Source organism: Scardinius erythrophthalmus (assembly GCF_964197995.2).
Source record: "Scardinius erythrophthalmus genome assembly, chromosome: 7".
NCBI lineage: Eukaryota > Metazoa > Chordata > Actinopteri > Cypriniformes > Leuciscidae > Scardinius > Scardinius erythrophthalmus.
Genome location: NC_138227.1, coordinates 22,814,014 through 22,841,415, shown reverse-complemented (window position 1 = coordinate 22,841,415; position 27,402 = coordinate 22,814,014). Strand labels below are relative to the sequence as shown.

General features: G+C 38.1%; 1 protein-coding gene across 5 annotated transcripts in view; it reads left to right on the top strand.

Moving 5' to 3' along the window:
* Positions 1–3,943: 3,943 nt before the first annotated feature.
* ksr1b (kinase suppressor of ras 1b) overlaps positions 3,944–27,402 on the top strand; it is a 39,991-nt gene continuing 16,532 nt past the window's right edge. For 2 of the 5 annotated variants that reach the window (XM_081369714.1, XM_081369713.1), the window contains exons 1-3: positions 3,944–4,516; positions 18,236–18,376; positions 27,100–27,247. In XM_081369714.1, the coding sequence (XP_081225840.1) occupies positions 4,274–4,516; positions 18,236–18,376; positions 27,100–27,247 (532 nt within the window). In that variant the 5' untranslated portion in view covers positions 3,944–4,273. Of the gene's footprint in view, positions 4,517–18,235; positions 18,377–19,238; positions 19,380–22,726; positions 22,820–27,099; positions 27,248–27,402 lie in introns of those variants that run through there. The other 3 variants (XM_081369715.1, XM_081369717.1, XM_081369716.1) reach the window with 2 other exon arrangements.

Here is a 27,402-nt window from a genome sequence, read left to right as displayed (position 1 = left end):
TTATAAAAAAAAAGTCATTAGTGATAAATAGACAAAAAATGTGTTTAATTAGGCCTATAATATAAAAGATAGTAATATAACATACCGCAAAGCAACCATTAAGAAATTCCAGTCCGTAAATGCTGTCAAAGTTTACTAGAATCGGTGTGACCGTGTCCTTTTACAGTGTGTGTATGCGCGTTCTCTCAGCTGCTCCTCTGGGCTCGAGCTGCAGTCAGAGATGGTGTGACTGAAAATCCCACAGGGAGCGCGCGCTCTCTAGCGGCTACTGCAGTCACACTCAGCCTCATGACTAATGAATGAGTGAATTCCCAATCAAGACAGCATGCGACAGATATTCTGTGGGGCGTTTAAGCAAACACATTTTTACAGTGTGCTTTAAGCCTGTAAAAAGTATTTTTAGGCCTGCCTACTTATGTCATTTTTAGAAGGAAAAAGTCATGTTTATATATATATATATATATATATATATATATATAAAAAATAAGAAAAAAAATAAGGTGGGCCTATATATATATATATATATATATATATATATATATATATATATATATATATATATATATATATATATATATATAGGCCCACCTTATTTTTTTTTCTCCTGACCATAGACGACACAAAATCTAATCTCAGCGCTTTTGATGAATGGCTACGCTATTTTTAATTTTGTAATTTCATCTGAATATTAATTTGTGATCTTTAGTAAGTCGAAACAGTTTTGAGGTTAATTTATCTAATTTTGTGTCTCTGGAAAATAGAGATCTTATTTACTAGCCTATTATGTTAAATATCAAAGTTGTTTGTGTCTGTTTGTTAATGAGGGATTTGTGGACACATTCATGTTTTTAGATTTGTGGAGTAAAAATTATAGTTTTATTCTGAAGTAAAAAGATCCAATTAGATCATTGGGGTAAGATGAGCCACCCAGAATTGGCACAAAAGGCCAGAGTGGCATATTGTTACTAGCGTTGTTATTTTTAAATTGAATAATTATTGTAATTAATGGGGCTATTATTCTGTATTTCTATGAATTCGATGTACATTTCTTCTTTCTTTCTTTTTTTTCATTAAAACCTATAGGTTGAGTGAAAACAGTACATTTGCATTCATAGTGTTGCTATTATGACACATCTTCAATTAAAATATGGGCAATTAAATATAGAAATATTCATATGCCTGTATATATAAGTGATAGCATAATTTTACCTTTCATATGAATCACTTTTACTGGGATTCTGCTTTGTCTGTCATCGGTTATTCAATTATTCAACTTAATTCAGTTTTAAATAGAATAGTTAATTTAGTATTTTACATTAATGGCAGCCTACATTAATTTTACATTAAAAGTAGATGCACGTTCTTAAGGGGGGCATTTGATCATTAGTCAAATGACGTCACAAGCTAATTCGCTTAAGCAAACATTTTAATAACACAAATGTAATAGGCTATATAGGCTACTGTAGATCAAAAGCCAAACTTATTTGGATAAACTGACAATCATTCATAATTCTAAGACATATTTTTTGGAAAGAAAGTAAAACCCTAATACCTTTAAGGTTCTGTAGCATCAGTTGAGAAAAAGGAGCTGTGAATTTTTTTTTTTTTTTTTTTTTTTTGCCTTCCTTCAATTGTCATAATTTCCTGTGAACCAAATATTTTTCTGATTGTGAATCACTTCCTGTCTTGATGTTGCACACACTAGGACATATTCTGCGTAGATCACGTGAAATGTCTAAGGTGAAACCGAACTTTCTGGAACAAAATCTTAAACGTCAACAGTGACATCAACAATATGCGACTATTGTGTTACATATTGTTCAAGTAGTTTAGAGTGAGCTAGTTTTAATTCTAAATTTGCTCCTTACCTTCTTTGTCCAGCAGGAGGCACTATATGCACACTCATATTCATACACTACCTATTCAGGATTCTCATCCAAATGGCAGTGAAAGTGATTTTAAACAACAGCATTTGTCTTTTTCTTTGTTTATTTAGAAATAATTTGTTTAAAAGCATATTTACATTTACCACTTCAAGTATTGTGAATGTATTGCTTTGAACAATGCTATCTGAGTTTTTAGGCAGATGGCTATCAATTCACATAACAGAATTTGCAAACTGCTACAGTTTATATAACCCGCTAATAATGTCCAGAACCATATTTGAACAACTGCCTGTCCTCCATCTATAGGCTACAGTTATTCCCAGCATGTGAACATGTTGACTGATACATAGAAAAGCCCCATGCTTCCCTAGAATGGAGGGAGTGTCTGTGTTGTTTGTTATCTCTTCTATGAAGCCTAACCTGTTCTGCAGTGTCATTACTCTGAGGATACCGGGTGTGTGTGTGTGTGTGTGTGTGTGTGTGTGCGTGCGTGCGTGCGTGCGTGTGTGTGTGTGTGTGTGTGTGTGTGTGTATGTGGCTCGGTTTTGAGCAGCATTTTAACCAGCCCGCAGAACCATCAAGCTTCTGTCATACAGCTGACGTGGACATGGCCTAATTATTGCCAAATATATTATTTTTTTTCTTAGCAAGCTAAAGCTTCTTTGCAAGCTAAAATACAAACTGGTCATAGTTTTTCCTTTCAGTTGGTTAAAAGTGTCTCTGCTTCACTGTCTCATGAGGAAAGGCAATTTACAGTGCCTCTTCTCTGGCTTCAGTCCTCCTTACTGTTCATTTTAAAATGATGTCTCCTTCTTGGCAAGCTGTAGAGGAGAAGATATTTTTCCCATGGGAAAGTGAGTGTCTCATACAGCAAGTTGGTGCTGTAGCATTTCTACATGCCTCTCTGTTACAATTCATGTATTACAGTCGTGTAAACACTTTCACAAACCCTGAACAGAATATATTCATTTCATTACAGTAACACAATACATTAACATCAAGGGTTCCCAGCAAGTTGTAACTCAGTGGAAAGTCTAAAAAAAGTATTTTCTCATCTGAGTGGGCAGAGAGCAGGCCTAGGCTACCTGTAAATAGTCACACACACACACACACACACACACACACACACACACACACACACACACACACACACACACACACACACACACACACACACACACACACACACTCACTCAACATGTTTTTCCAGCTTTTATACAAAGTGTGCCTCTGATGACACAATGGGAACACTGTAACACTGAACCAATACAAGAGAAACATGTGACAAAACAAGTTCTATAGGATTGTAAACCTATATAATAGCCTATATTTATATTAATTTTAAAAAATCGTTTTTGGGAAAACTTTTATTTAACTTTCATTGTGTCAAATTTAAGGTGTTGTCAGGTGGTCAAATGGAGTCTCTCAAATGGTATAGTCCTACACAATAGTCTGTTTGAAATGTAGGCTATCAGATGATCTGATTGGTCCGAGTAGGCCTATGCAAATGTGGGAGGTGGGTAAGGTTTTGGAGGGAAAAATCTGAAATGAGTGCCCTGACCTGACAAATTGGGACGCACGATGTCGGAGCCTTGTAAATTATAGACCGATTTTAGTGATATTTTTTTATCTATTAGATCGCATATGCCATAGGCCTAGTTTATTTATGGATACTCCTTATTGTTTTATCAAACATCTAAAAACTATAAAAACATAATCAATAATGTGCATGTGATGCTTAAATCCACTTCCGTAAAACAACAACAACAAAAAACAGATCTGCACAATTCAAAATTGACACGAAAGTGATGTCGTCAACTACAGCCTATTATTCTGCCCAAACTTTTTTAATATATTTTTTTTTTTTTTACTTTTTTTTTACTTGTACAATTTACTTGTAAAGCGCTTTTAACAATGTACAGCGTATCGCAATAACACACTTAGCAACAACTGATGTAAAAAATAAATATATATATATATATATATATATATATATATATATATATATATATATATATATATATATATATATATATATTACGTAAGTGATCTCAAACGGTCCGATGCGCGTGTAAACAAAACTTCATTTCCCACACTGCAAAGCTCGAAACGCTACATCAAACAGCTGACTGGGGGTGAAACGTTTGCAAGCGCTTCTCTCAGGGCTCCGCGGGATATAGTCTACATACAACGTTTGAGGCGGATCAAGTTGACAAGGCGTTCTCTACGTCTTGCTGTCAAACCAGACCACGAGTAGCTATGTTTGAGGCGTATGCTTGCGCTCTGAACTAGTACATAACTCATTTGGAGTAGGACTGTCACCTCCGTTTAGTCTACATGCGTTCACAAACATGTCTTTGGACTAGTGTTTGCTGTAGTTCGCGCTCATGCCCCTAAACCCGTGCCAATGCCGAGGAATGGATACTGTCTCTAGCAAAGGTGGAAACATGGTCGCAAGTGATGAGGAGAATGTGGACGGGAGCGATGGCAGTAACGCGGGGATGGACGCGCTTCACCAGTGCAAACTCATCCAGAACTTGATCGAGATCTCCATCTCTAGTCTGAAGGGGCTCCGGACCAAGTGCGCCGCGTCTAACGACCTGACCCAACACGAGATACGCGCTTTTGAGGTAACGTAGGATTCAGTTTTTGCCTGTGTCTTGTAATATCAAGCTTCGGTGCATTTAGACACTGTTCATGCCAGGTTGCAGGTTATTACTTATCAAGTTTGTACCATGACACTAGGGTGATTCAGACTGCGAATGATAGTTACTGATATGTCCTAATTATAATGTTTGCTTTGTAGGTGCAAACCATCATCAATCATCTTTCATTTTTCTTCTCTATTAGGCCTAATACATTGACACTAACGTTATAAATGCTAGGGTCATGGAAACCCCCTCTTGGCTCACATTGTTTCCTGGTTCTTGAGATAGTTATTGAGGTTACATCTGCCTATCCTATCCTGATGTCAAGTTTTACTTGTGTAATGTTGTGCATTGTGAAGTAGAAACGTTTTGCACTTGAAGAAATGAACAGCACTTGTTTTGAGTAATAACATGGATCGGGTCACTCCTTTATATTGTGATCACATGACCAGATGTGTCATGAAAATTAAAATGTTTATATGATATGGTGCTTTAAGGCAGTGCTTTACAAAGCACAAACCGACCTTTAAAGGGATAGTTCAACCAAAGCATGGAAATTCTGTCATTATTTACTCTCCCTCATGTCGTTCCAAACCCGTAAGACCTTCTTTCATCTTCGGAACACAAATGAAGATATTTTTGATGAAATCTGAGAGCTTTCTGTCCCTCCATTGACACACATTGCAACTTTTAAGGCCCAGAAAGGTGGTAAAAACATTGTTAAAATAGTCCACGTAACTACAGTAGTTCAACCAATGTTATGAAGCGATGAGAATACTTTTTGCGCGCAAAAAAAAAAACTAAAATAAGAGAATGACATGGAAGAGAAGAGATTGTTGAATAAAGTCTTTATTTTGGGGGGTTTTTGCGGACAAAAACTATTCTCGCCGCTTCATAGAATTAAGGTTGAACCACTATAGTTACATGGACTATTTTAACAATGTTTTTAACACCTTTCTGGGCCTTGAATGTTGCAATGTGCGTCAATGGAGGGACAGAAAGCTCTCAGATTTCATCAAAAATATCTTCATTTGTATTCTGAAGATGAATGAAGGTCTTACGGGTTTGGAACGACAGGAGGGTGAGTAATTAATGACAGAATTTTCATTTTTGGGTAAACTAACCCTTCAAGACTTTCGTTCATCTTCGGAACACAAATGAAGATATTTTTAATGAAAGCGGAGAGCTTTTTTGTACCCTCCATAGACAGCGATGCAACTACACTTTGACACTTCAAAAAGTTCATAAAGATATCGTAAAACTAATCCATATGAATTGAGCGGTTTAGTCCAAATTTTCTGAAGCGTGTCAATCACTTTATGATAAACAGCTTTAATTTAGGCTTTTATTCACTTTTAAACATTGATCAGCGGACATAAACAGAAGCTCATCCGAACCTGCTTGACGTGCCTCAACCAAACCTCATTGGTTCTTGCGGAAGCTCAAACGTGTTACGTAACACGAATGAACCTCATTGGTTCTTGTGGAAGCTCAAACTTGCTGCGTAACACGAATGAACCTCATTGGTTCTTGTGGAAGCTCAAACTTGCTGCGTAACACACAGAAATTAACCTCATTGGTTCTCGCACGTCCAGTGAACATGCTTGAGCTTCTGTTTACCACAACTGATGTGTGAATTAATGAATGTTTATATATGTGAATAAAAGCCTAAATTCAATCTGTTCATCATAGGGATTGTGTCTCCTCCTCAGAAAATTTGGACTAAACCGCCCAATTCAAATGGATTAGTTGTACTATGATCTCTCTATGAACTTTTTGAAGCGATTTTTCAATAATGATGTTGTAAATGCTTTCATATTGAAATAATTGTAATACTCATGATAATCACTACAGTGGAATACTTTTGCAATAGTCTATTGTAGATGAGTAAACTAGTCAAAGTCCTCAAGCTGATCTAAAAATATGTTCCATCATGTCAAACAGCCTGTTATCTGAGTTTAACTCTGCAAACAAGAAGAGCATATGTCAGAGGAGTGTTAGTGCTATTTTTAACCATACGCAGGTATTTTGTAACAGTGGTTGACCCCTCCCACAAAAGTGAACTGAAATCCAAAGTTGGTTGAACCTGTGGAACAGTGTCACTTTTAGTCATGGTTGCATTTTTATGAAACACCATAATAAGTGGCTTTTCCGCGAATACAAACTTATCTACTTAGTAAGGTCAAGCACCTTCTTCTCTGAATCAAAACATGGCTTTTATGTTCCCTCCTAGATATTCATGCTTGCAGACTCAAACTTTTAAATAATCAAGTTGGGCTTGAGGCTTTGTTAAATAAACTATCTAACTTTGAAGATTTTATGATGCTAGTTCTCACAGACACAGGTAATTGTTACTTTGTGGTGGGTTTTGGTGCTTGTTTTGGAGATACTTATCTACTGGCTGTGTAGTCTTAGGGAGGCGCTTCAAGTTTTTCTCATGATTAAATTCAGAAATAGCGCTCGTTCAAGTCAGGTCATGTCATGTTTTTCTCACTTTTATTATTATAAGCCAATTGCAAGAAAGAGAATGAAATGCATGGTGTTTGAAACCACATCAACATTTATATAACAGAGTATGATAATGTGTGGTGGTAACCAAGGCCACACAGTGAACTGTAATTACAAGCAATATACAATAAATAGTAAGCAATAAGTACCTCGAGGGCTATATATAAAGTAAAATATAGTGTTAAACAGTGCAGACAGTGTCAAATGGATTTGTGTTGCCAGATGTAAACGTATACAGATTCTAGTGCTCATAAAATGACTGTAATGCGGCAAGGATTGTGCTGAGGTAGAACAATAACAAGCAGTGTCAGGAGTATGGGTTGCATTTCTGCATTGGGTGGGGGTGGACAGTCCATTTGTTGATTGTCAGTCATTGGATAGTCTGAAAAGAGTCATGGCCACCTGCTGTTTCTTGACTTCAAAGTTAACCTTTCTCAACACGGGTGTCACCAGGGTTGTGTATACACCTTGCGGACCCAAAGATCCAAACATTAAATCAATTGCATAAGCTGATGACATCAACAAGATGGCATAAAAAAAAGTCTGATGAAAAGAAAACAATCACAAAATGATTGAGAGGTCAGACAAATCAACTGCTCACAGTGTCAAAGACGTGCACCTTAACAGTGACCTCAACACATGGACCCTGATCTCCTCTTCCCCTTAACCATAGAGGAGACTAAATGGTATAGTTCACCCAAAAATGAAAATTCTGTCATAATTTTCTCACCCTCAAGTTATTCCAAACTTGTATGCATTTCTGCTTGAACACAAAGGAAGATGTTTGGAAGAGTGTTTGTTACCAAGCAGATCTCGGAAAAAAAATACTATGGTAGTCAATGGGGGACAAGATATCCCTGGTAACAAACATTATTCCAAATATCTTCCTTTATGTACAACAGAACAAAAAATGTATACAGGTTTGGAACAACTTTGGAACCCATTTAGTCTCCTCTATGGTTAAGGGGAAGAGGAGATCAGGGTCCATGTGTTGAGGTCACTGTTAAGGTGCACGTCTTTGACACTGTGAGCAGTTAATTTGTCTGACCTCTCCAATCATATCATTTTGTGATTGTTTTCTTTTCATCAGACTTTTTTATGCCATCTTGTTGATGTCATCAGCTTATGTAATTGCTTTTATGTTAGGATCTTTGGGTCTGCAAGGTGTGTACACAACCCTGGTGGCACCGGTGTTGAGAAAGGTTAACTTTGAAGTCAAGAAACAACAGGTGGCCATGACTCTTTTGATACCTGTGGAGACGTAGGTCCAGTGTGCACACTCTGTAGCCAGATCTGCAAGCAGTATTAAAAGCTTTCAGTGGACAATTGTGGACTTCCTGGACCTGCAAGGATACAATTTGCATACCCAGTGAAGATGCCGATCTCCAGAGGTAACCAAATGTGGCCAGAGGGCGCAAGCACATCCCTCTCACAAAGTCTCAATCCAGTCCTACTCCTGGAGAGCCAAGTTTTTGCAGAGTACACCTGTCCATGGTTGGAGATCAGCTCTGCAGGATAATGAACCTCAACAATGGACTTATAATTTCTCCAACACACCTAATGCTAAAGACCTAGGCTGCGTTCCAGTCCAAAATGTCATGCCCTTCACTCGCTAACTTCCCTCCGTCTCGTTCACTAGGATGTACGTCATTGCTTAAGTTGCACGAGTGCCCACTACTGGCAGAAACTGCAATGGGTTGAATTGGAACGTCCTAAGCCTTTGATCACTTGGAATCAGCTATGGAGTTGATTTATTATTTAAAATGTTCCCCCTTAAGAATTTGTTTAATGCAGCATCCAAATGTAGATGGTGTGTTTGGGTTGTTTTAAATAAAAAATATATATAATTAATATATCATAGAGTTGTTTGTTGTGGTGGTGATTAGATGAGATCTGTGGTGACGTCACAATCGTACTGCATTGTAGTGTATATAGAGCTGCCTGAAGTGTACATATGAAGTAGACTCGCTCCCTTTGTCAAAATCGAGGGAACGAGGGACTGTCCATATAAACTTCCCTCGTCCACTTCACCAAGTGGAACGCCCTCCAAAATGGTGGCAGGGATTCCCCCGAGGGGAAGTGCTTAGGGAAGTTCGCAAGTGCGTGTCTAAAAGTGGACTGGAACGCAGCCCTAGAGTAGCTGGTTCCGGTGTGTCAGGAGCTAAACTCTGCAAGAAGGTAACACACCAGGAGCAGGATTGGGCACCTCTGATTTCAGGAGAAGTGGTCATTCCGTCACACATTGGACATCAACATAGGGGTGTGTGGTTTCACGATTTTTTTATTGTGATCGATTAAAAAATGTCTCCACAATCTGCTTTGAAGACCTGCTTTTCACTGAATAACTTCAGTAGCTTTAATAAGAATCAGTATATATACTGTATATAATTTATACAGTGAAGTCTATGTAGTGTTTTATTTTTACACTTGTTCATTCAGTTTAAATTACTTGAATGCTATTGTTAAATACACCTACTGTGAAAAAATAAAGCACTTTATTATATTGTAATTATAATGTGCATCTTTGTTCTTATTTTTAATAAGAGATAAAATAATGAAATAAAGATTTTAATCTTCGCTCACCCCTATTTTGGCCTAAGTGGTCTGTCATTCTTTTTTCTTTCATATTTTGTTACCTTGTAAGGCTACATTTTTCAAATAGGGTAATTAGTTTTGCTGTACTGCTCAGTCACAGTGAAAAAAATCTTGAATCGTTTGTGATTTTCCTGGGGAAAAAAATGTGCTATGAAATTTTTGGCACTACCTCAGCATTCAGCAAAACAGAAACAGCCATCCACTGCCATTATAAAGCTTGGAAGAGCCAGGCCATTTTTTAATATAACTCTGATTGTATTCGTCTGAAAGAAGAATGTCATATACGCCTAGGATGACTTCATGGGCTAATTCTCATTTTTGGTTGAACTATACCTTTAATTTCCATAGCTTTTTAAAAAAATGTCCCAATCAGTGTGACCGAAACAGTTGGGCAGGGCTTTGTTTTCTCCCTCTGGACACTTTGATAACCATGGCGATCTGTTTTTCCCGACACTCAAAGCAAAACACAGAGAGATGGTGCTAAATGGCAATTATCGTTTAGATTCCTGTCAGTAAAATCTCACTAAATTCCTGTGGACGAACTGGCTGTCTCTCTGGCAGCTGAGAATCTCTGGTTAGTTGTTTGTCTTCTCTGGTCATTGGAAAGATTGCTATGTGTTTGTGCTATTGTGGCTGTTCCTATATTTAGCAAGCATGCTCACTTCACATGCATGTGATTAGTGAGCAAGATTCCCCAATCCGAGGGATGGTTTGCGAAAGTTAGTCTGACTCTGCACGATACAGCCCTGCAATGCCGCAACTCCACTAAGCACTTTGGTGTAGACCGAGGGCATCCATCAAAGGGCCGAAGAACAAAAGTACTGGAAAGTCTAGGCAATGCATTCTTCCCTCTCCCCGCTTGAACAATAAGCCTGCGAGTGACTGGCCGAATTGCATTAGGAGTAGGGTTACATCAAGCACTCAGAATAAACTAGACTGTGTGTTTATTGATATTGGAGAAGACAAGCAGTTTGCATTTTGACATTTCTTTTATCTGTCTTGATGGTAGAACAATAGAAAATCCTTAGGTTCTTGTTTGATCTAGTAAGGAGAACAGATGCGGACCTGGACACAAGCAGATGTCCTACAACCATGTGTTACATAATAACCTAAACAAGTGTTACGTCTCTGTCTGGGAGCAGACCCACACTTTCTCCTTGTAAAGAAGTCAGGCATTCATATTAACCGTGATTTGGAGGTCTGGAGGTCACCAAGTCATTGTACCAGTAATAATTCGTTACATTTATATAGCGCTTTTTCTGAGACCTCAAAGCGCTTTACACAGAAGGGGGGAATCTCCTCAACCACCACCAATGTACAGCATCCACTTGGATGATGCGACGGCAGCCATATTGCGCCAGAACGCCCACCACACACCAGCTTACTGGTGGAGAGGAGACAGAGCGATGAAGCCAATCAGTATATGGGGATGATTAGGAGGCCATGATGGACAGAGGCCAAGGGGCAAATTTGGCCAGGATGCCGGGGTTACACCCCTACTCTTTTTCGAAGGGCATCCTGGGATTTTTAATGACCACAGAGAGTCAGGACCTCGGTTTAACGTCTCATCCGAAGGACGGTGCTCTTCTGGCAGTATAGTGTCCCCGTCACTATACTGGGGCGTTAGGACCCACACAGACCACAGGGTGAACGCCCCCTGCTGGCCTCACTAACACCTCTTAGTGAGGCCACCAGTAGGCACTTCTGCTTGACTACAGTATTCAATTGTATCAGGAAACAGATCACCCTAGGTGCATCTCCCAGTGCTAGTTGCCAACATTCATTGAAAATGCACCACTTTGTCGCTGCAAATGATGAAGACCCTTATGACTTATTTAAAATTCCAGTGGCATTAATAGTCAGCATCATAAGTCAGGATCATGTATGTTGCATGTGAAATATGCACATCTTTAGTTCAGTTTGGCCTTTCCATCTACTGGTATCGGCGCATCCCTTTATCGGTTTCATGCAGTTTATGTTCAGAACCTAATTTCTGTCAGCCTGCACACAAGTGTGAAAGTCTACCACTGAATCTTGCACATTATTTCTTCACATTTAGTTAAGTAGAAGGCCCTGCAAATAAAATTTGTGTTAGAGTCACTTCTTCTTTGTCTTTCAGTAACGCCATTGGCTATCACTAAATGTTTTCCACACTCTGTACAGATCTGTGGTCAGAGTCTGTCAGTCTGCAAGACTGTTTGTTGTCAGAAGCAAATCATGCATCGGTTTAAAATGTGTAAATGCAAGGTTTTTTTTATTGGTCAGGAAGTGCAGTGCATTGAAGTCACATTTTCTACTTGTTTTGTGCTGGTGAATAAACTCTGTCGTTTAAGTTGTTTTTGGGGATTTCTTGTGGACGGGCAAAGCTGTTTTAACAGACGAATTATCAAAAGTGTAGTATCTACCGACAGCTCACCAAACTTCAGCCCGTCTGTTATAATGGCTTGTAAGTTTTGAGAGGTTTAAGAACAAATTAAAAATGACGTCGGTCCAAGGTCTGTAGTCTGAGAACTTTTGGGCTGGTAATGATGTCACTAGACTGACCTATTAAATCTAATTATTCACCAGGATTTGAGTAGTAGGGTGTTAAAAAAATGTGTGGTCTACGAGAACATATTCTAATGATTTGTGCTTCGAGTTGCTGGGTATTTGGTGCTGGTGCTGCCCCTGCATGCTGCAATGACATCACTTTTAATGAAGGGGTCTCCCCCATATGAAGACAAGGTGGGAGATATCTGCTGCGGGACATGTATAATGTGTCATCTGTGTTTTAAAATAAATAATTCACCCAAAAATGAAACTTGAAGCTTGATTTAGGATGCATACGTAAATATGTTCATTAGCAAAAACTGTAACATCTGTAAAAAATTTAACAATCAAATTTTATAGGATAAATTTAAATGTTCTTACTAAGTTAGACTCTACTTTTATGAAAATTACTTTTGGTCTTCCATAATATCATACATTTAGATCATGATAGTATTATAACTAGAACTATAAGTATTATTTCTCTTGTTTTCCACGTCAGCGTTATTGAGAATGTCAGCACGGTTTCATCTGGCTAAACTAGTGTAAATAACCAAGATATTTGTGGTTTGTAAGAAATATTCTGAGAACTCTGTGCTTCTCACTGGATCTCTGTTTAGTGGTAGCGTGATCGGGACCGGTCAGCAAGTAAATGCATTTTGTTCTGAGCACGCGTTGTTGCACTGTCTTTTGGGCAGAGCTAATAAATGGTCCATCCATGTGCTGCGCGGTTCAAACGAGTAGCGCTGTTTCGTTCCGCTTTTGACGCGTTTAATGTTTCTTAACATTATGTATGTTTCTGAAATAACAGCACTAATTAGTTTTCAAATTGTCAAGTTTTCACTCATGGTTTACTGCTACACCTGGCCTAAAATCTAGTGCTGTCACCTTGTGTTGACTTTGCAATGGCATAATTTGTAAATTATGCGTGGTGGCCCACATCTTAATATATTTTAATAGACAAGCTGCGGGCTGTTACTTTGGACACCCCTGATTTAACAAACTGCAAAATTGTTTAACCTGTAAGCTTGACTCGTGACACAAATATATTTTAACTACCTGATTTCCTTTTAAATTACCATCTGCAAGAACCATTTTGGGCCAATTACCTTGAGTACAGGCCTGTGGCTTATTGCAGAATCATTAAATTTGCAGTGGATGGGAAAAGGGATTGCCACATTGTTGGATGTGAGCTAATACAGCCAAGATAGGGCAGTGCTAATCGTACATGAGTGATTTTCCTAGATGATGCTCTTTCATTTAATAGACCCTATAATTGACTGAAGAGATCTGGGAAAAACACATTTTGAAGAATCACAACTCCCTAGCGTCTCAGTTTTGATTTCTTGGAAATGCAAGTCTTTTGCCCGGTAGCGTGAGTGCTCATCAAAGGCTTTTTAAGGCTCGTTTGCTCTTTGTTTCTATGGATGGAAAGTTAACACATCGCTGCGAGGCCCATTAGATGCGGTGAAGCATAGCCCTCTCAACCGGCTAATGTTTGTTCACATCAGGAAATCCCCATGCGGGTTTTTCAACAGCTTTTTCCCCCTTTCTCTTTTCTTATGTCTTATGACGTTCCACACACCCTTGCACTTTATTGTCTGATGCCTCCATTTTTATTCACTTTTTTATGTGTGCTTGCACTTGCCTTTTATTTACATACATGTTCTTTTCTATTAAACATTCTGTTTTTATTCTCTTTTTGATTTTGAATTCTATCATCATTGAGACAAACCATTTTTTTTAGCTATTGCCACATTTGTGATTGCCCATGTGCGCTACTCAAGTGATTAATAGACCTATCATGATTTTGGAGCTAGCAGGATTGTTTAAACATAGCATTCAATATCCCATATGCCTTTATGTTATTGTCAGAAACCAAAGGAGCGAGTTTGCTTGTATTGGTGACATAGTGTGTAACAGGATCCACGTCACTCCACTACTGTCTACGGTTACCTTATCATCTGGTACAACCATGGCACTTCTTTATGCAAAGCTTGTCAAATTTGATGAAATGAAATTCGCAGTAATGAGTGCATGCCGACACAAAAGATGTGGAAATTACGTCATCTAATCATGTGTCTTTCTCCATGCACACATACATGCCAGAAACACTCCTCTTTCTGAAATGACTGTTGCACCGTTTTACCAGGAACCATAATGATGAAATCACTTGCTAAACTCTTGGTTTCCAACATACTCTTTAATAACTTTCGTAACAGACACCATCGTACCGTGTGGATTGTGTCTCTTACCTCTTGCTTTGCATCTACGAGCCTCTCTTGCGAGGACGGCTGTTTTTGAATGTCACAAAAGATTCTCAACTTATCCTCTCAGGTCTCACACAGACACTTTAGTTAAGCAGGTCCCCCCTGCCCCATACGCCAGCCTCCCCTTGAGAGGTGTAATGGAGACGGCAGATGAGAGGAGAGATACAGGCGTCATTAAATACAGGCGTACTCCTGCACATTGTGCCAGGCTGTGTCTGGTGGAATCTAACACCCTGTTGTGTTTGAGGTTCGCTCGTGGCCGACCGATGCGTCAAATCAGCTTGGGGGCATTCTCACAATAGTACCTTGAGAAAAGAGCCAGCGCACCTTCTCAGAATGCTATAGACCTCTTGAAACTTTAATGATGCACTGCTCCTCTTTTGAAGACCAGCTTGCTATCTTGGTGGTTTTGCAAGGGTGAGGTGATAATACGCTCATACATAAAGCCATCCACTGTTGTCGTGTCTCTGTGGAATTAACAGCCAGTAAGGCACTCCAATACTGCAGCTGCGTTCTTCCAGAGTGCCGTGACCTTATATAGAGATGCGAATGGAAAGAGCTCATCATCTGCACAGGTGGCTGGTTGCTGGGCTACAGGTGCAGGCTGATTTGTCTCAGTGACCTAGACTTACAGAGTGTATTTCTCTCTGTGGTGATCTTTAGATAGATCGTGAGTTTTGATAAAGATGTTAATGTGAAACAGTGTGTGAAATCTAGAAACGGTTCAAATTTTTCTCACACACTTGCGGTTCTCATTAATGGCTGGTACTTCTTCTTTCCCTGCTTGACGACACAGTCTGCCTTGTCACTCTTATTAGACAAAGGCTAAAATTTGGACTCTTTTGACTATTTGCTTTTTTTATGTATGATGTTGAAGGTCAGGTAAATCGGAAACATCTAAAAAAATATGTGGGTATCTAGTAGGTAGCGCGTTCAATTTAAGACATTAAAGGTGCTGAATGTAGTTTTTTTTAATGTACTTAAGCATAAAAGTACCATGAAATGTTTGCAGAGATTTAGAAAATATGCTAAGTTTAAATATTTGGTTCTCTGAAAAGAAATGCTGTTGAAATGCTTGTTCCGTGTCTGAATGTCTGTTTTTGTTTTGGTCTGTGTGATCCCGCCCACACTGCCAAATTACCCAATAGTATTTCGACACCAGTTGCCAGTTGGTGGAAAACACAGCGTATTGCAGCCATTGAAGCCAGCAAACGAATCTCTGCAATAAAAACATTGCACACGTATACTTTACATTAGCTGATAAACTTATGCTATCCATTGTCAGTTGCCGCGTGAGCGTCGAGTCTGAGGAGGACGGGGCGGGGGAAACAACTCTCTCCAATATTTTGAATTTGGACTGCAGTACCCATATCAACCGTTAGCTGTCAATATAACATACTGCATCTTTAACCCTCTGGTGCTGTTCTGTCATTTTTGGCCGCAAATTTTTTTTTTACTTTGTAAAGGTTTTGGCACTTGCTATGTGAACAAACACACACAAACACACACACACACACACAAAAGTATGGACATGATTCAAAAAGGTTAAATGGTCATGGAAAAACTAGTCACACTTGTATTGTTCGCAGGCAAAAATGACCGCATTGGAAATGAATGGGAGATTAATTTTATCTAGTGGAAACGTTTGGTACTGCAGCCAAATCTTACTGAAAAAAAGCACAAAAAAATTAGATATCAACCTCAAATTTGGAGCTCAGCTTTTTTTACATTTACGGATTTGATTTTCTCACAGTAAATCATGTTTTGGAAAATATGAATTTCATATAAAATGTAAAAATATTATTTTTGTGCCATTTTCATAATAAACTTTTAACATAACTTTTTTTTTTGTGTGTGCGCTCCAAAGTCTGTGCTCCAAAGCATTCAATATTTAGGACAGTTTAAGTTGGAAGTTTCATTTTCATGCATGTTTAAAAAATGGTTAACAAGTAATAAAGGGATCATAACTATTCCATAAATATAATTTAGTACCATAAAATCCCATACATTAAAAAAAAAAAAAACAACATTGTTTTATTTCGATATTGTACATTTATTCAATAATTTTTTTTAAAAGGTCATTTTTGTCCGCTATGCAAGCAGTACCAGAGGGTTAAGTTCATGCAAATAGTTATAAAGAAATTGACGCAATAAAAAAAAAAAACATTTGAAAGAATACCACTTTTTGTAATGTATATACTATATTGTTTTCATTTGCTATAGTGTAATGTCTTACAATTATCTTCATTCGGGGCCTTTCTGAGCAAATATTAATGTGATTAAATTTAATTTGGTTAATCTGCACATTGTGTAATGACATTTTTAAGAGTTTATCATATATTTGTATACATAATACTACCTTTTTTTTTTGAGTCTCTTGCTCACCAAGTCTGAATTTATTTGATCAGAAATACAGTAAAAAACACTAACTTTGTTCTTACTGACTAACTTTCAAAAAGTAGTGTATATTCTACTGCTATATCCATATCTACAGCTGTACCTATAATTATAATTCTATCTATATTTACAGCTTTGGCTGAATCTATATCTAGCTTTCGTTACATCTATATTTACAGCTTTAGCTGTATCTATATCTAGCTTCCGTTATATCTATATTTACAGCTTTAGCTGTATCTATATCTAGCTTTCGTTATATCTATATTTACAGCTTTAGCTCTACAGCAATGTTTAAATCTCTATCTACAGCTATTTATATATATATGTAAACAAGGGGAGTACCAGCATTGTTTCAGTTCATGCAGTTTGTAGTCAATGAAGTGAATTAAAAAAAAAGCACCACCAAACATCCTATGGGACCAATTAACAAATTTTACCCAAAGTAACCTTTTTATTTTCAAGCAATCTTTTTAGTCAGTGAAACGAGCTCTTCTTTATGAGCACAGTTGCAGCTGTGGTTGTCTGCGAGGCAGGTGTGGGGTGGTTTCTGTTAACCTGCGGACCGCAGTGTCTTGCTGCTCCATGATGTCACATGGGACCCAAGTGTGTTCCAGCCAGGGTTGCCATAGTGGCAGAACAGACGCCCCTGTGAGAAAGAGTCCAGACTCCCTTGCCATGATAACCAGTGTCTATTTATAGACAGCACTGTTTATTGCAGTGGGAGCGTTACGGCAACAAAGGGAGGGCACCGTCTGAAGCGTCTTTCTTTGTCCAGTAAGCCTTGAACATAATTTGCTTGTTGTTCTTAACCCTGTCTAGTGATGATAAGATAATGACTGGAGGAACCACTGTCTGGTATTTGAACTGAACAAGAAAACATGGCGTGCTTGTGTACAGTGTTTGTGTGCACTGTAGTTGGTTGTTTAACTGACACCACGCACACACACAACACTTCCATCGCCCACCCGTTTACAATGAAGTCACACATGGGGATTTCCTTTGCTCTGTTCTCGCTTTGCATTCAGCGTGCAACGCTCGCTTGCGGACACGAAGGTTTAGAGAAAAATGCTTACGCTTAATTATCACATGCTTGTCCCTCATTGACGTACTTATTTCAATCTTCTGTGGCATCTGATTAGTCACTTTGAAGCAGCTCTTTTTCTTTGAAGTCCTGTGAAACATGAAATTTGGCATGATATTTTTTTAATGTCCTGTTTTTTCTCCAAGGATTTCAATCCACAGAGCTTCATATGAAGGAAATAAGAAAAGTTCATTTCTTTATGTTTTAAGGAATAAAAACGAATTAGAGGACAGATTGTGTCATTTTAAAAAGCAAACAGATGTATGACATCAGTGAGTCTCAAATCAGTTGTGACAGCAGTCTGTGTGTGATTGCCATCTACAGGTGAAGCTGGTGAAGTACATCAGTAAACAGTTAGAGTGGAAGCAGAGTGTTCCAGAGGGCGAGCGACCGCTGGTGCTGGACTCTTACCCACACCTCACAGACTGGCTCCACACCATCAACCTCCGGACAGAACTCATAGAGGTAGCAACATGTCTGTCTGTACTCAATGCATTTGTTTCTTAGTTCTTTTATTGCCTTGAGGAATTTTAAAGTTGACCATATTTCCCTGCTTCATGACCTGTATTCGGCTAATGAGCCATTTTTGGGTGTTTTTTTTTTTTATTTTAATTTTTTTATTTAAGGGTTTTAGTTTACATATACAGTATAAGTGACTGTTTTTTCACACTTTAAGAATGTAGATTAAATGTAAATAATAAAATAAATGCATGCATAAATAAATAAATAAATTGAATAACATTCAGAATAATATTTTAAAGTTTTTCCCTCAGTTTTGCATTATCTACTAACCATTTTATTAAACATCACATAAGGAATTTCTGTAAAGCATGGCCTCTTGTACCTAATTGCTGTTTCTGTTTATTTTATTATACAGCAATATTTAAAACATGAAGTTTGTTTCTGTTTATTTGACTATACAGCAATATGTAAAGCATGAAAGTACAATATAATCTCTTCTCTTTAAAAACAGGCTTGTTAAACTGTATCTTCTTCTTAAAGAATGTCTGTTTACAAAATGTCTGTTATTGGGGAGGAAAGATGTTTTGCTTGCTCGCTCGCTGTGGTCTCTGTGGCGTTCCAGCCCTCGGTGGATCCACACACCTGATCCCACTCCAAAGCTCAGAATGTGCAGTGTCAGCCACTGTGTTAAACTCTCCCGTCGGTCTGTTTTTAGACTCCAAAAGGGGTCTCTCTCTCTCTGCCAACCAACCCTTCTCCCCCCCTCGCCCCCATACTGTCATACACAAAGCTGACCAGAACAGCACTGCATTCATGACTGCCTGGCAAATGCGTAGACTTATTTGTCTTCAATAGACAAGGAAACACACAAACAGGGAAATAAAGAGCGTATACAAGACTGAGGAACAAAACTTTCAAAATAAAAGTAAAATTTCCTAGTGGGGACGAGAGAGGTCACTTTGCGGCTTGCCTCTGATTAGCTGACTGCTTCACTTCGGTCACTGCGGTAGGACAGCATGTTTATTTCCTTGTGTTTTTTATTGTCTCTTCCAGTTTTCCTCTCTCTTAGATGTCCCAAAATACTTGCCTTGTCGTTGTAAACAGTCCATTTCTGTCTGTCTGCCTGGTTTCACTTTATGGCCCAGATTTTCCAAGTGCTGACCCAATTGTACCAAAATTGTGTATCGTACAAAAGTAAACAAAAATGTCTTTAAATTAAATGCAAATGTATTATTATATTAATAATTGTAATGATTTAAGAAAAATTAAGTTCTATTGGCAGTCAGTAATTTACCGCACAAAACATTGTGGTCAGCATAAACTGTTTATTCTTTTTGCAAGAAAATACATTTAATGTAGTTTGGAAAATATTTTGATTTACGTTGAATATAATTACAGTTACATACAGTTATGTTGACTTTTATTTTATTTTATTATTCTGTTTTATTCCTATAGTCTGAGACCCAATTTTGAGTTAAGTTGCCCTGATCACTGCCCTAACTCAATAAGTTTGTTCTTTGCTGTATCACACCAGGCTGCTAGAGAGTGATTCACAGGGCAGGAATGCATGCATGTGGCAGGACACCCATAGGCAGCCTGCCCCTCTCGGAGAGGACAGAATGGAATAGAACTTTCTCAGGAAGAGCAGAGGAATGCTATTCCTCTTGCACTCTCAGAAAAAAAAATGGTACAAAAGCGGTACCCGGGACGGGACCCTTTAAAAAGGTACAAATATGTACCTTTGAGGAACTAATTTGCACTCTTTAGTTACCAAAGGTGTACCTTTTGTAAGGGTACCTCCCAAGTGATAGTGACTCTCAGTGAGAGTGTGTGGCCATCAAGGTGGAACTATGGCCAATTTGGTTGTATTTGCATGATTAGACAGTTTAGGGGTTTCATTGGAGATATTTTGCATATGTGTGGCTTGTGGTTCCTGGTGCGTCTACAGAACTGCTAGGAAACACCCTTGATATTGTTACTGCTTTGTGAGTATTTGTTTACACTGCAGTTACTAGAAATGGAGAACTATCTAGGGTGTCGTCATACTGTGACTGATTATAATCATGTGTTGTTATATAAAAACTGTTATCATACTTTATATCTGAGCATGTTTAGTCATATTGACGTCATGATGTCACAACCTGCTTCATCTGATATCATACTCTATATGAAATTATTACAGTTGACCTACAAGTATTAGGCATTAAAGCACACAAGTATGTATAGCATCTGTAAGCTAATGATACTAGCACTTTTTTTATAACTACTTTTTTAACTACGGTAATTATTTATACGGTGCTTTTTAGTGTTTAGCTGAAATAGTTTAATTATTAATATAAATATTAGATGCAGCACTAAAATTAACCACTGGAAATAAATGTTAAAAAACTGAATAAAATTTAAATAGTAATATTTTAAAAAGACCAAAAAAAAGTTAACAAAAGCACAAAGCAAAGTTACTAAAGAATAAAATAAAAAATATACAAATGAAAGCTAATTCAAAATATTAATAAAAAATATAATAGTAATACTGAAATAACACTTAATACGCATCTGTTGTGTGCAGGAGTCAATGAGCAATAACCGAGAGTTGACGTCACCACACTTTATTTTGTATATTGTGACTCATTCCTTGATGTTCCCAGCTGCCACAGTCTGATGGGATTTCCCATTGCTCAATAACAGAGAGTGAGTGGAGCAACAACCATGATGCACCATTCAGTTTTGTGTTTCTCTATTTCTTGTTGCTATATTTTGTAGTGGTGACTGACTGTGAGTTGCTTATGGTACTTTATAATCCTGATATTAAATTAACCAGGGTTTTGAGCGTTTGAATTTAGGCAGTCCAAAACATGCCAACGTGTGTTATGGAGTAAGTCTAAAGGGCACAGGCAGGAGTGGTTGTCTGAGTCATATTTCTTTTTTGTGGGTCACATCCTGTGGATCCACTACAGGCCTTCCTTAAGGCAAAGATAAAGAGAAAGAGATAGAAAGAAAAAAGAGTCTGTGACAAAAGCAATCTCACCCAAACCTCTGTTTCCTGTGCTGTACCCCCTTTCTTGCTCTTCTTTGTTCCTCTAATGTGGCCTCTCTTTTGGCCCAGGATGATCACTCATGCACAAAATGGATGGTGACAGGTCAAAGAACGACTTAGGCCAGCCTAACCCTCATTAATCTTAGTTTCACACAGCCACAAAGACATCCTGCTCAGTTAATAGCATCATAAATGGTTCTTTTTGATGGACATGTGGAATTTGTGATGTCGGCTCAGTTAGCGGTTGTGGTGATGACAAGGATGTTCAAAACTGCATATTTCTGAAATCAACTATTCAGTGGGTTGCCTGAACAACTAGTCAGATAATCTGTTTAAGGAGACTTTGTATAATTAGGCTGGTTTCAAGTTCACCTGAAGCGTTTCTAAGGGGGCCTTACACAAGAGAAACAGAATGGATCAGAATGCAGAGTCTTGAACATTTGAACTATTCTGAACCTGAAGTGGCATTTCAGACATGCAAAACTATACAGAGCATGGCATTTTATTTTATTGTATTTATTATTTTATCTTATTTTTTTATAGAGAAATTTATCTTTTGATAATTAGTTTTCCACTTTTGCATTTGGAAAACAAAATGTCAAAGCTAAAAGTCCTTGGTACTCTGGCTATCAAGTTTATTTGCAGTTTATTTTGCAATTTATTTGCTATACTATTGTCATACAAAAGTTGTTAATAAGTGAATTTTTCATGCGCATGTTCCCTTCAGTACTATTTTATTTTATTTCTGGTAGAAAAAATATACTAATTTCATTTGTCATACACACAAGTTGTTAAAAATCGTCTTTCGTATCTTTGGTCGGAGGTTTTCTTCAGGACTATTTTATTTCTGGGAGAAATTGGTCTTTTGATTATTAAATTATGGCACTGTGGCTCAATTGACCACTTTAACTGCGTGGAAAACGATAGGTCAAACCTGTCAAATTTAGTTATACTACATGGGAAAGAAAATGATACAAATTTGTCATACAGTTGTCATAAAGTGTTTTTGGTTGTATTTCTTCTGGACTACCACTATACCCCTTCCAAATAAATAAATAATGCAGTTAGTTAGCTGCATAGTGCCCCTGAGCCGACTAGTTGACCACTGCAACCCATAGTTGAGATAAGGGATGTTAATCTGCACAGAGGAAACCGAACGGCTCAGTTGGTGAACATGTGTTTTTAGGAGGAGTGTCCAGAGCTGTGGTGAAACTTCCCAGGCATGTTCACAGGAAGGATAGAGGGGAGGGACGTTGGGGAAAGGGAGGAGGGACGGGGTGAGTAGGAGGGGAAGTTTGGGTTGGAAGGGAGCAGCTCTCACAGCGTGACTGACTTCTGAGGAGACACTTTGATTTGGTGTTTCTGGGATATGAGATTTAGCAAAGGACAACTTCAGTGGAGAATATCTTGTGGTATAGTATTCTTGACTGCTTCATGTTTTGGAGTCTCATTTTAAGACTGTTTTGTTTTTGATGTTTGTCGGTTTCCTGCCTGCATGCAAGTGGAGTATCAAGAGCCTCTGTGGTCATAGAAAGTCTGCAAACGAAATTAGCAACGGCAGATATCTACTAACGCTATGTTTGAACACATCAGGCTTATGTCAAGAGGCTTGCAAACTCACAGGCTTGTGAGGAAGTTCCTCATTTGCTATTTGTTTGAGATACTTATCAAGTTGAAATTCCACTGAAGAGCTTTTTGTGGGAGGCTTTGGGATTTTTATCTATTTATTTTGTTTGTGAGGACTTTTTCTGATTGATTGTAGTCTCACTCTACTAACAGACCAGCAGTAACCATCACTGTCAACGACTTATTCGTAATAATTATTTGTTGGGGGAGTTTACCTGGATGATTTGAATTGTGGTGGGTGGGAGTTTGTGTGTGTGTTTGTTTGAACGGAAACTAGCATAAAATGCTGCGTCTTGCTTTTATGTTCAAGCATCACTCCCTGTGTTACGTCAGCTCATAAACTCAGGTAAAAGGCATGTTCAGACATCACCTCGGTATCGGTATGTGTCATTTCACCTGCTCTCTGCCCCGGCTTGTCTGTTTTTAACACAGCGATTCACGTACTTATTAACTCAGATGTATACAAGCCATATAGATCAACCAAGATGTGTATTTTACACTCATGTCCCTGTTGTGAGAATAGAGAAATAGAGAAATAAACAACAACATGTCCATTAGATTAATTTTTATTTATGTTTATGGAAAGATTGCACTTGAGTTTGATTTAGGCTCCGCTTAAGTTAACATTGGTCTCTTGTTCTTCCAGCTGTAAGGAAAATGTGTGGATAGTATTTGTTGAGAAGAGATCTGTGCTCTTAATTATGAGATCTCTGGCTGTTGTTCAAAAAGGAAGTCTCCATAAGGATGCTGGAAGATTCCCATTCCCCTGAGTGCCCTGTGTGCCATTTAGAAGGCAGTTTCACTTGTTTATGTTGTGCTGTAATACAAACACAATTACATGTGTAAAGAAGGAAATGCCACTTTTATTTTACATTTAATTGGTATTATTTTTAACTCTACATAGTTATAAAATATTTGTATTTTAAAACAATATATATTTATCAATATATAATTGATGTATTTTTGGATTTATTTTTAGTATAGTTTATGTAAGGGATAATCCACGGCTAGCTGTGCATTAAACAATTTTAATGCACGACATGGAGGCAAAGAACCACCCGACTCGTTTTAATGCACAGCTAGCTGTTGATTATCCCGGTTATACCATGGCATTGACAACTGATGTTTGCAGCACAATATATGACTAAAAGGGTAAAAAATTAGTTATTTTTGTCAGTTACAGCTCGTTAGATCTAGCACTCTGCCAGCTTTGAATCAGACGCAGAGATAAAGTAGTGCATAATATTACATTTATTTGAATTAATGATCTATAGCTTTTACTTGAATAAATTATCGCGAGAGAGATGAGAGATGCGTGTGTGAATTACCTGTCTCTTCAGGATCTCTCTCAATGAACAACTTTGCTGTGAGTTTAATTACTTAAAAACCAGTGATGTTACCCCCTTGTCGCTTAGAAATATAATGTAGCAATTCAGTAACTACTACAAAGTCGCTGTGCAGCATTGCTAAGTTTCTGTGCTCCTGAATGTTTCTGTGCGCAGTGCGATCTCCGAGGCTACATTCACGCTGCAAGCCTTACTGTGCTCAATTCCGATTTACTGCTCAGACCCAGAAAAAAAAATGTATAGCTGTTGTATGAAAAAAAATCTGAGGACGTTAAAGATTTCAATGAAGAAGTTTATTGCAGCATAGCAGTAACAAAGTGCATAAAGCATTTTGGAATCACAAATAATCTCTGCTCTAACATTTTATACCGTATTACATTCGTCTTCCAGCTCAACATATAAATTAAGCTTTGTCTTAAATGTAAATTGAGGATAACAATGAAAGTGATAGCCTTCCGTTCCCACATATTTGACATTCTTTCAGATGGGAACACCCAATTTTAAGGTGATAAGATTGTTTAAAATCCCTGATAGTCATATTCATGCATCCTTTTTTAACACAGGATGGTTCTTGATGGCCACTCCCACGCTATAAGTGATATAGTATCACTCCAGTGGTACTATATTACTGAGATTAGGAGGAATTGTCTCTATGATAATTAAGCTCTTTTTAGGGAAGGAGCATATTCTAATTTCTTACAGTAATGTAGGAAAAATGATGAGGACTTTAAAGATCTTGATGAAGAAGTTTATCACAGCATAGGAGTGACAAAGTACATGAAGCACATTGGGTTCATCTGTGCCAGAATGAACCAAGACTAATCCCTGCTCAAACATTTTATACTGTATTACATTCGTCTTTGTGCAGGCGATGAGCAGTGCTTGGTTTCCTCCATACATGATGCTGAGGTTCATCAGACCAGAGAATCTTGTTTCTTTCAGTCTGAGAGAGTCCTTCAGGTGCTTTTTTGCTATTTCCAAATGGGTTTTCATCTGTCTTCACTGAGGTGAGGCTTGAGTCTGGCCACTCTGCCATAAAGCCCAGATCGGTTGAGTGTTGCAGTGATGTCCGTCCTTCTGTAAGTTTCTCCCAGCTCCATATGGAGCGTAATCAAACTGACCATCAGCTTCTTGGTTATCACTCTAACCAAGGACCTTCTTTATGGATTGCTCAGTTTGGCTAGAAGGCCTGGTTGTTCTAAACATCTTCCATTAAGGATTATGGAGGCTACATGCTTATGAACCTTCAACATGTCTTGGTACATCATGTCTCGGTTTTTGCTCTGATATGCATTTTCAGGTGTCAGAACTTTCATTGAGAGGTGTGTGCCTTTCAAAATCATACCCATTCAATTGAATTTGCCCCAGGTTAATTCAACTCAAAGTGTAGTAACATCCACAAGTGAAATTGGAATGCTCCTGAGATACATTTCAAGTGTCCCAGACCCAGAAAAGGGTATGAATACTTATACAATGTTTTTATTTCAGTTTTTTTATTTTGAATAAATTTGCAAAGTCATATGGTGTATAGTGTGTAGATTAATGTGGGGGGGGAAAACTAATTTAAAGTAGTTGAACAAGGCAGCAACATAAAATGGGAAAAATTAAGGCATTTGAATACTTTCTCAAGGCACTGTATTTTTAAGCTACTTGCATTTAAATTGCAAAAAAAAAGTTTCGACTCAATTCTACTTTTTTTAAATATAAACATTTAAATGGTGGCTGTCATGAAAAACATGACTGATTTATTCAAAAATACATTCAATATTGAAGAACCGGTTAAGTGAAAATACAATGACTTTGCAATATAATGCATACATTTAGCAAAATGTTCCTCTCTAGGGCTCATTTTTCTAGCTGACTAACAAGTTTTGAATGGCTTTTCTGAGGTAAATGTAATATTACGTGACATTGTTTACGAGCTGTTTTATAATGTCTTTCGGGGGATGAGCGGTTACATGAGACATGATGTGGATTTCTGTCTTTATTTATTGTTTGAATTTCGTCAAATAAAATTGACAAATTGAAAGCTGAGATTTGGTTTCATATCAGAGATAACAAAATGTATTGGATGGGAGGTACGCTACAAAGCTTCTTTCATTCATCAACTGAAATTAAGAATCGATTTCAGCTCTTTAAAATGAGTATCAATTAAATTTGAGAGAACTTTATTTTTAACCTAGCCCCATCTCATGCGTCCTGTTATCTATTAATTTACCATGGAGACCACACTGACCACAGCGACAACTGTTGCCGAGCAGCTTCTCAGTCATGCGTTTGAGTAAGCGTGTGTGTGTTGGGTGAGAATTGAAATACGGCAGGGAGACGCCAAAGAGCTCAGGAATGTTGTAGGGTGGAGGAATGTAACAGAGATGGTGGACAGTGAAAGAAAACTGGACTGTGCAGGGTATCTGGACATTGGCTCAGTGTGGTGCCATGCAATGCCAGCAGTCTTAGTGGCAGCGAGGGGATTGTAGGGGGCTTTATCACCTAATCTTTCTCTAATTACTATATAGACTCCATTCTGTTTGTTTACTAGAGCCACATCAGTTTGCACAGAAATACCAAAGATTCTGGTCAAATAAGACAATATTGAGTCAAGAAGTAATATCTGGTGCTGTTTACTGAATAAATATCAGTTTACAAGAATAATGTACAGTTAATTATCTGTGTCCATTTCTGACTATATGCAATGATCATCGTTTTATTCTGTCTTCCAGGCAGTCCCTGCGAAGCTGTCCCTGGATGCTCTGCTGCAAATGTCCAGTGCCCAGGTGGAAGACACCATGAAAAGACTGGGCTCTAGCAGTGAGGAGTGTTCCCGCATCACCGCTGCCCTCTCCTGTCTCAAGAGCGCCACTGACACAGGTCACTGCTGATTCCTTCCTCTTTCCAGTCTTCATGCGGCCCCTGCTCTAGGCTTTTTACCTGCCTTTAATTCTAAAATTTATATTAAGTGTACATTTGCTCCAAATTGGTTGATTGTTTTTGTGCCACTACTGTTCAAAAGTTTGTGTTTTTTT